The following is a 9,987-nucleotide window of genomic DNA, read 5'->3' on the forward strand; positions in this document are numbered from 1 at the left end:
CAGGGCTATCGAGAGATACATCCCTCTTTCCAGTCCAAGTCAACTGGAGCCAGTGACTGACTGACACAGGCACCAAAAACCGGGCCTGTCGCTCCAAGGACCAACGGACCAAGAAGTGCATTCTCGCCTTCCCCGCACCCCCACTCCCCCCACCAAAAGATCGGGCTGAAGCTTCGACAACCCCATTTTGCTCTTTCTGCTCCCTGGCTGGCTCCCCTCGTGCCCCTCCTCCTGGCTCAGCACCCCTGACCATCACCCAGGAAGAAATGACCACTCCCTTCCCCAGGTCTCCTCATCCCCTTTTCTCTGACCCTCTCTTCAAACACAGGGATCTGGCTATTCCCTAGTTTGCTGTCTACCCCACCCCCCCACCTCTACAGCGCCTAGCACCCTGCCTTGTACACAGCAGGTGTTTAAGGAACAGCAGTGATCAAGACCATCCGCAAGAAAAAGAAATGCAAAAAGGCAAAATAGTTGTCTGAGGAAGCCTTATAAGTAAATAGCTGAGAAAAGAAGAGAAGCAAAAGGCAAAGCAGAAAAGGAAAGATACACCCATTTGAATGCAGAGTCCCAAAGAATAGCTAGGAGAGATAAGAAAGCCTTCCTCAGTGATCAGTGCAAAGAAATAGAGGAAACAATAGAATGAGAAAGACTAGATATCTCTTCAAGAAAGTTAGAGATACCAAGGGAACATTCCATGCAAAGATGGGCACAATAAAGGACAGAAATGGTATGGACCTAACAGAAGCAGAAGATATTAAGAAGAGGTGGCAAGAATACACAGGACAACTATACAAAAAAGATCTTCATGACCCAGATAACCACAATGGTGTGATGACTCACCTAGAGCCAGACATCCTGGAATGCGAAGTGAAGGCCTTAGGAAGCATCATTATGAACAAAACTAGTGGAGGTGATGGAATTCCAGTGGAGCTATTTCAAATCCTAAAAGATGATGCTGTGAAAGTGCTGCACTCAATATGCCAGCAAATTTGGAAAACTCAGCAGTGGCCACAGAAAGGTCAGTTTTCATTCCAATCCCAAAGAAAGGCAATGCCATAGACTGTTCACACTACCACACAACTGCACTCATCTCACACACTAGCAAAGTAATGCTCAAAATTCTCCCCCTGCCAGGCTTCAACAGTACATGAACCATGAACTTCCAGACGTTCAAGCTGGATTTAGAAAAGGCAGAGGAACCAGAGGTCAAATTGCCAACATCCGCTGGATCATCGAAAAAGCTAGAGAGTTCCAGAAAAACATCTACTTCTGCTTTATTGACTACATCAAAGCTTTTGACTGTGTGGATCACAACAAACTGTGAAAAATTCTTCAAGAGATGGGAATACCAGACCACCTTACCTGCCTCCTGAGAAATCTGTTTGCAGGTCAAGAAGCAACAGTTAGAACTGGACATGGAACAACAGACTGGTTCCAAATCGGGAAAGGAGTACGTCAAGGCTGTATATTGTCACCCTGCTTATTTAACTTATATGCAGAGTACATCATGCGAATGCCGGGCTGGATCCAAGCACAAGCTGGAATCAAGATTGCCTGGAGAAATATCAATAACATCAGATACGCAGATGACACCACCCTTAGGGAAGAAAGCGAAGAACTAAAAAGCCTCTTGATGAAAGTGAAAGAGGAGAGTGAAAAAGTTGGCTTAAAACTCAACATTAAGAAAACTTAGATCATGGCATCTGGTCCTATCACTTCATGGCAAATAGATGGGGAAACAATGGAATCAGGTGAGAGAATTTTTCGGGGGCTCCAAAATCACTGCAGATGGTGACTGCAGCCATGAAATTAAAAGACGCTTGTTCCTTGGAAGAAAAGCTATGACCAACCTAGACAGCATATTAAAAAGCAGAGTGTTATTTTGCCAACAAAGGTCCATCTAGTCAAAGCTATGGTTTTTCCAGTAGTCATGTATGGATGTGAGAGTTAGGCTATAGAAAAAGCTGAGTGCCAAAGAATTGATGCTTTTGAACTGTGTTGTTGGAGAAGACTCTTGAGAGTCCCTTGGACTGCAAGATCAAACCAGCCAATCCCAAAGGAAATCAGTCCTGAATATTCACTGGAAGAACTGATGCTGAAACTAAAAATCCAATACTTTGGCCACCTGATGGGAAGAACTGACTCATTTGAAAAGACCCTGATGCTGGGAAAGATTGGAGGAGGGAGAAGAAGGGGACGACAGAGGATGAGATGGTTGGATGGCATCACCGACTCAATGGACATGAGTTTGAGTAAGTTCCTAGAGTTGGTGATGGACAGGGAATCCTGGTGTACTCCAGTCCATGGGGTCCCAAAGAGTTGGACACGACTGAATGACTGAACTGAACTGAACTAGAAGGAATATAACTAGGAGGGATCCGTGCTTTAATGATGGGTTGTCATGAGCCTGGAGCTGCCTCCGGCTGGGGGTGAGCACCCCCTACTGCTTGGCTCTGCCACTGCAACCCTGAGAGGCCACACTCCCATCCAGAGCCAGCGTCTCCCATTCAAAGATGCGCCCCTGGGGGCTGTTTTAGTACCCTAGCCTTGAACTGGAACTGGAAGTGGGGTGAGGGACTCTGGAAAAAAAATCCTCGTGAAAATTCTTGGGTAGGTTGTTGGACCAGGAGATGAAAATCTAGGACAGCATGCTTGCACAGTTGGGAGACGATTTGCCTAAGATCTTTAGAGTGCTGGCACCTTCTCAAGACATAACCTCCTTTGAGAAGCCTTCCCTAACTACCCCTACTAAGGCAGCCCCTTGTCCTGACCCGATCACCTTAGCACATCTCCTTGTTTTATTTTCCTTGTGGAACCTCTCACCCGGTGCAAGTATCTTGATTTACTTGTTTATTCCTGTCTCCCTCTACTAGACTGTCAACTCCAGGAGGGCAGGGAATTTGTCTGTCTCACTCCCTACTGAATCCCCACCACCTAGAACAGCATTTGGCACAACAAAAATATTGATTAAATGCACAAGGAAATACTGTCGTCTCTTGAAGGTGAGGGAAAAGTTCAGACACCAGACCTCCAAGAACTGCTCAGCCTCGAACCCACTGCCTCCCCAGGCCAAAATGTCTGCAGAGGGGCTACTCCTTCCCTCAGTTCTTTAAGGGCAGGGTTGGGCCCTGAGGTCTGGTTTGGGGCCCAGTTAGGCATTTCCTGAAAGCAAAACCAGCATGCTCTCATCACAACAGTAAAGCATTACTCATTTGTATAATAAGTATTTATCTCTTTCTCTAGAGCACAAGTTCTGCAGATGAGAGCCTGCTGTCTGGTTCCTTCTTTGCCTCCAGGTCTTGGCTGTCTGTCTCACACAGTAGGCCCTCAATACGAATTCTGAGATGAGTAGGAAAGACCCCCATCTGCCCCTCAACTCACTCTGCTCAGGGAAGACCCTCTATCACCCCCACCGCCAGGACTCCCTCCCCTTCCTTCACCCCAGGCGCCTCTTTCCCCTCCCCCATTTTGGGGGCCCTCTGGGCACCCCTTGGAAGGAAGGTCTCATCTAAAGCAGAATCCACGCTTATGTCTTCCACACGCGGCTAGGTTGGGGGAAGGAGTCTGGGGGTGGGGTGAGGGGAGAAGCAGGTTGAACAGAGAAACCCGTTGCAGCTCACCTCATCTGCATCCGCCCCTTGCCCCTTGCCGTGGGCCTCCGCCCCGGCCCCAGCTCCAGAGCTGAGCTGACAGGCCCAGGTGAAAACTCCACCTGGAGAAATGGCCCAGGATGGCCACACACATCACCCTACTTGCCCACAAGTTGCAAATGGGCTGGGTTCGGCCCTCAAATAGGTTTCGCTTGGTCCTCAGGGAACTTAAAAATTTGAAAATCGTTGCTAATATTTGAAAATAACTGAAAAATTCACTTGAAAGTGAAAGCCGGGTTTCTGGCTTCTCTTGGAAAAATGGGATCTGAACATACCGGGTTTCTACGTTGCCTCCTGGCAGAGGCAGAGCGGAGCCACGCCCACCGCCGGAGCCACGCCCTCCACCGTGTCCTGACTGGGGCCGAAAGAAGCTACGCCCACCACTGGAGCCACGCCTTCCACCATGTAGGACGTCCCCACCCCGCCCACTCCTCTCTGAGTTTGAGACCCTGGCTGGTTCACCGCTGGATCCCAGCGCCTACACGGTGCCTGGCATACGGGAGGCGCTAGATAAATATTTATCAAATGGATGAATGAGTGATTTCGCCTCCATCTGCTGGCCTTGGCCCTGTGCCTTACCCTTAAGGACCATGTAGCTACGCAGACTGGCCAGTGCCCGAGGCTGCTGCACCGCCGGAGGACTGGAGGGCAGGAGAACAGGGTCCCCCTAGCTTTCCCGGGGTCGGTCCCTGGGTCATTCTCTTTCTCCCCCATGTGGCCTGTGAGGTGTACGAAATCCGAGCGACTGACCTGTAAGCTCGGGGAGGACTGGGGCGCTCGGGAGAGGGGTCCGCTCTACACGGAATTCTAAAATGAAACGTAAAACAGCTTAGGAAGATGCAGAGAGGCCCCTCGTGCGTGGCCCAGGGAGGACGAAGGCACCCACGGGACACTTGATGGGGGGACAGGCCATGCACAGGACCCGAGAGCTGGGGATTGGGAGAGCATGGTCGCCAGCAGGCCAGGGTGGGGAAGGAGACAAAGACACAGAGAGGCGAGACCAACAAGGAAGGAACAAGTGGGCAGAGTTGCCACCTACACCCCGGGCACTGGGAGATGGTGGAGCTTCTGTCCCTGGTGTTTTTCTTAAAAGGTCTGAAGGCACTAAAACATCTCCCAGAATCCATCTTTTTGTTCTATTTTGGGGGCAGGCCAGCAATGACCCTAGAGCAGCTCTGCCACCTTCTAGATGAGTCATCTTTGCAGTCACTTTTCCCCTCTGAGCCCGTTTCCTCACCTAGAAAATCAGGCTCATCCCGCCTCCCCCGGAGATCACTGTCAGGACTAGTCAGCGTCATGGGCACAGAGGAGTCATAGCTGGACAGCCCAAGGTGCAAGGGCTTAGGGGACCCCTCCAGAGAAATAAGATGAAAAAACAAACAAGAGCCTTGCAAAAATATGATATTTGATATTAAAAAAAAACATTGAATAGTCATCATGGGAAAGGCTCAGAACTTTGTTGGGCTTCTTGCCACGTATGGGAAGGGCTAGTGTTGTTTTTATTTTGAATTGCAAATGAGGGTGGTGATCATCGTGGTTTTAAATTGCTTTTCAGCATTCAGGGTCTCAAAAGGTCTCATCTGCCTTGGAAGGAGCTCACTGTAGCACATGGTCATTATAGGTGACTCCATAAGGACACAGCCAACGCTGGCCCTCAGGGGGGACTCCCCACCACAAGCCTGATGCCCTTTTGGTGGAAGTGGCAACCCTGGAGGCGGGTAGGGAGTAAAGGCAAGAGACTGGCAGAGGTCATCCTGGGAGGGAGGGGTGTCATGCAGGGCCACACAGGGAGCCCCACCCCCAGCTTCTCGGGACGGGGGGCTGGGTGGGGAGAGGCGCTCCTTCCTCAGACATGCCCTTCCTTCCTAACCTCCAGCAGCCAGACCTCCCCCCAGCCATGCACCACCCCCTGAACACTGCCCTGAGGAGTCAGACTGCCTGGGAACCGGGGACATGCTGGCAGCAGAGGGACATTGGGCAGGACTTACCAGGGAACTGGTAGGTGTAGCCAGGGGCGAGGCCTGTATAACTCCGGCTGGCATAGGTCGTGGCTTGGAAACCAGGGTAACCTGATAAGGCAAGGGGACCAGTGTCAGATGCTTTATCTACAGCACTGTGGGGGAGGATGTATCACGAATTCCCCTCCCCACTTTGTATCATGAATAATAATCACATTTACCACATACATACCATCTGCATGCCAAACCCTATACAAAGCCCACTGCACACTTTGCTCTCTCCTTAACCCTCATAAGAATCCCAAGTGGCACAGTTAGGAGCCTCATTTTATAGGTAGAGAAACTGAGGCTCAGTGAGGTGACACTAGCTGAGAATAATCCAAACCCTTATCAAGGTTCTTCGTGCTCTGGCTCCTGCCTCTATCCTCTCCTCATCTACACCCTGCCCCTCCCCTCTCTCACTCTGCTATGGCCACACTGGCCTCCATGCTGTTTTTCAAATTCACAAGCTCCTTCCCACCCCAGGGCCTTTGCACATGATAATTCCTCTGCCTGGAACACTCTTCCTCAGGTTTTCACATGACTGTGTCCTTCTCATTGTGCAAGAGGCAGCTCAAATGTCACCTCCTCAGAGAAGTGATCCCACAAAAGACCTCTCTCTCATCAGTTACAACAGTATTTATCATGTGACTCTCCCTGGTTTTTCCTTTCAATATTTATCATGTCACCCTGGTTTTTTCCTTTCATAGCACTGATGACCAGTATCTGAACTTATCCCAGGATTTCTTCAAGAGCTGATTTTCTGTCTTTCCCATCTTTTATTTCTGTCTCTCCATCACCAGCACAGTGCCTACTAGTTAGTATGCATATAATAGATATTTGCAGCTTTGAAAGAAAGATCACATAGTGAGTAATAATGGTATAATTGGGATTCAAAATCAGATCTGACTGGCTCCAAGTCTCTTAACCAATATTCTCTATTGGTTAGAGGTGTTCTTTTCTCTCCCCCACCCTCACTTTTTTTTTGGGGGGGGGGAGGGGCTTCGACAAGCACATGTGGGATCTTAGTTCCCCAACCAGAGATCAAACCCATACCCACTGCAGTGGAAGCACTGAGTTTTAACCACTGCACTGCCAGGGAAGGCCCCTCCCACACTTCTTAAAAGGGGTAAAACCAGCTAGTAAATTGTTTTGAAAAGAAAATTTTCTCAAAGTTCCAAAGGACGCTAAAGAAACAGAACAACTAAATTCAAAAACTGATTCTGGTGGATCTTGTTCTAGAGGACAGAAATAGCTATAAAGAACAGTATTGGATCAACTGATAAAATCAGAAAATAATAGACTAGATTAAAATATTTTATCAATATAAATATATGAAGTTGATAATTACAATGTTTCATGAAAGCACACCCCTAATCTTGGGAAATACACACTTAAGTAATTTACCCTCAAATGATTTAGAGAAAAATCATAAGCATATCATATATGTGTGTGTGTACACATATGTGTGTGTGTGTATATATATATACACACATACACTTATAGAGGAAATGAGAAAAGCAAATAGGGTATGATGTTAACAATAAGTGAATCTGGGGACTTCTCTGGTGGTCCACTAGTTAAGACATCACCTTCCAAAGGGATTAAGAGTTCAATCCTTGGTTGTCCCCCAACCAAGTCTAATATCTCACATGCCTCTCAAGCAAAAAACCGAAACATTAAAAAAGAAGCAATACTGTAACAAATTCAATAAAGATTTTAAAATGATCCACATTAGAAAAAAATCTTAAAAAAAAAAAAAACAAACAGGTGAATCTGGTAAAGGGTATATGGATTTTTTGGTAATACTACTTTATTTTTCCAATTCTTCTGAAAATATAAAGTTACTTTCAAATAAAAAGTCAAAAAACAAAAACAAAACTTTAGGCGCAGACAATGTTCCACTTGGTGGGTGTGCTCCTCACCCCTCTATCTGTGATCCCATTCCTGACCCTCTAGCCCTGCTGTACCCCCTTCTCTGAGTCCTCAGGGCACCCCTCCCCCATCTCCAGCATAAAGACCCCCTTGTTAGTGTTCTCTTTCTGTGTATATACAGCTTGTCTCTCCAGGAAGACTGTGACCTTCTTGGGGTCCCAGCTCAGATTTTTCACCCTTGGTCAAGGGCCCCAAGCACTGCTGACTCCTGTTCATCTTCCAAGGCTCTTGGTGACCTTGACCCCCCTCCCCAGGGAGCTTCCCCAACCCCCAGGTCGATTTAGGTGCCTCCTCAGGCCTCCCACAGCCTGCAGTCAGTCTGTGGTGACACGGTCTGTTTAATCTTGTCTCTCACTTGATGGGAATTACAATGAAGGCAGGTCCTATTTCTCAGAAGCTGCTCAATAAATATTAGTCGAACAAACAAGAAGAAACAGGCTTATCTCTACCTTCCCAAAGGCATGTGCGTCTGTAAATGCTGTTCCATCTGCCTGACCATTTTTGCCCTCCCCTGCTCCCTGCCCTCCCATGACTTAGCTCCTACTCAACCCTCAGACTCAGCTTAAATGTCACGTCTATCCTAGCGTCTCCAAGTCTTGGTCAGTTTCACTGTGACCATGCTCCCTACGCTTCTCCATCCGAAACCTAGAATGTTTTTGTTGTTAGTCACTAAGTTGTGTCCAACTCTTTTGCGACCCCATGGCTCCGCTGTCCAGGGATTTTCCAAGCAAGTACACTGGAGTGGGTTGCCATTTCCTTCTCCAGGGAATCTTCCTGACTCAAGGATGGAACCCGTGTCTCCTGCATTGGCAGGTAGATTCTTTACCACTGAGCCACCAGGGACTTATTTGTTTTTTTCTGCCAGACCATAAAGCTCCAAGGAAAGTCACTGCTGTAATTCTTGGCACAGGGCCTGGCATTTATAGTTGCTCAATAACTACTTACTGGATGGATGAGTGGACAAACAAATTGAACAGTGGGATGGACAGAAGGACCAATTAATAAGGAGCAACTGGACCATTTTTTTCGGTCACCACCAGAGGGCAGCACCCCACAACCAAATCACCCACCTTGGTTAGGACTGCCAGCCCTGAGATCCTTGGTCCACACACCCTGGGCACTGTCTTCCCAGACAGGAGGGCAGACCACAGAGGAAAGGCAACACCCACACAGCTCCTGGTAGCCCCAGGTGCAGTTCTGGGCAGGAAGAAGCCACAGGTGCAGGCCTAGCACATACCCAGCATGCCGATGCCCAGCATGAAGGCGTCCATCCCGTAGGGCATGACTCGAGACCTCCCCCGGGCCGAGCCCGTCGGTGACATCACCTCTTTTGGCTGAGCTTTCTTACATTCCACCTGCAATGAGATCCGGCAGTCAGTCCCTCCTATAGACCCAGGGTCATGGACCCTCCTATTCCCTGGCAGGCCTCTTGTTCATTTCATAGTTACTATTTTTGGCGTGATCGCAATGTGCTAGAGATGGGTTGAGCATGCAGTGGTTCATCAAATGCTTACACCGGCCCTGAAATGGATGGAGGTACTACTGACACTCTCGTTTTACAGACAAGGGAACTGAGGCTCAGAGAGGGGAAGTCATCTGTCCAATGACTAGACTAGGAAGTGGTGGAATAAGGATTTCAGTCCAAGTCCCTCTGAGCCCACCAGCTGTGCTTTCTAAATGCCATGTTCCTGTCCACACTTTCAGGGGGGTGAAAAAACTGGCTCTGGCCCACGGACTGTGAGGCCTCTCTGACTGCCTCCAGAACCTCCAAGCATTCCCTGACTGACTCAGGCTAGAGACCCGGTCTCCCTCTGCACATCATGCACAACGTTCCCAACCAGGGATTGAACCTGTGCCCCTTGCAGTGGGAGCACAGAGTCCTAACCACTGCACTGCTAGGGAAGTCCACCTGCTCACCATTTTGTTGTTGATTTCGTGGAAGTGGATTTCACACACTTTCTCCACGATGTCCTCACTCTCAAACGTGACAAAGCCGAACCCTGGAGGGCAAAGGCAAGGTCAGAACCGGGCTCCTGGTCAAAACCCAGCCCCAAGTCATACCAAGAGCACCACTCCCTTCTTACAGGCAAGTGTCTAAGAATTAATGAGAGGCTTCACCCGCACCCTGGCAACCTCTCAATTACGTGATGAGACAGGATTTCAGTTCCCAAATCATAGACGTGAAAACCAAGGCTCAGTGAAGTGACTGGCCCAAGATCACATAGCAAATTAGAAAGAGGCAGGGCTGTGACACATATCACATTCAACATGCCTTTTCTCTTCCTCAGATGCTTTCCAGAGAGAGAAATAGAAATACTTTTAAAATACACACACAAATACTTTTAAAAACGTACATGAACATGGACAAGTATATTTTTGTATACAGATACACACACACACAA

At 48.4% G+C, this 9,987-nt stretch overlaps 1 protein-coding gene across 1 annotated transcript in view; it reads right to left on the bottom strand.

The window, feature by feature from the left end:
• The window catches only part of MSI1 (musashi RNA-binding protein 1), a 24,678-nt gene that overhangs the window by 3,198 nt on the left and 11,493 nt on the right, over positions 1-9,987 (bottom strand). The window contains exons 5-8 of the mRNA XM_010828839.1: positions 9,503-9,585; positions 8,823-8,940; positions 5,642-5,722; positions 4,404-4,460 (exon numbers count right to left, since the gene is read on the bottom strand). Coding sequence (XP_010827141.1) covers positions 4,404-4,460; positions 5,642-5,722; positions 8,823-8,940; positions 9,503-9,585 — 339 coding nt within the window. The remainder of the gene's footprint in view (positions 1-4,403; positions 4,461-5,641; positions 5,723-8,822; positions 8,941-9,502; positions 9,586-9,987) is intronic.

This window comes from Bison bison, unplaced genomic scaffold, assembly GCF_000754665.1.
Source record: "Bison bison bison isolate TAMUID 2011002044 unplaced genomic scaffold, Bison_UMD1.0 scf7180017864495, whole genome shotgun sequence".
Taxonomy (NCBI): domain Eukaryota; kingdom Metazoa; phylum Chordata; class Mammalia; order Artiodactyla; family Bovidae; genus Bison; species Bison bison.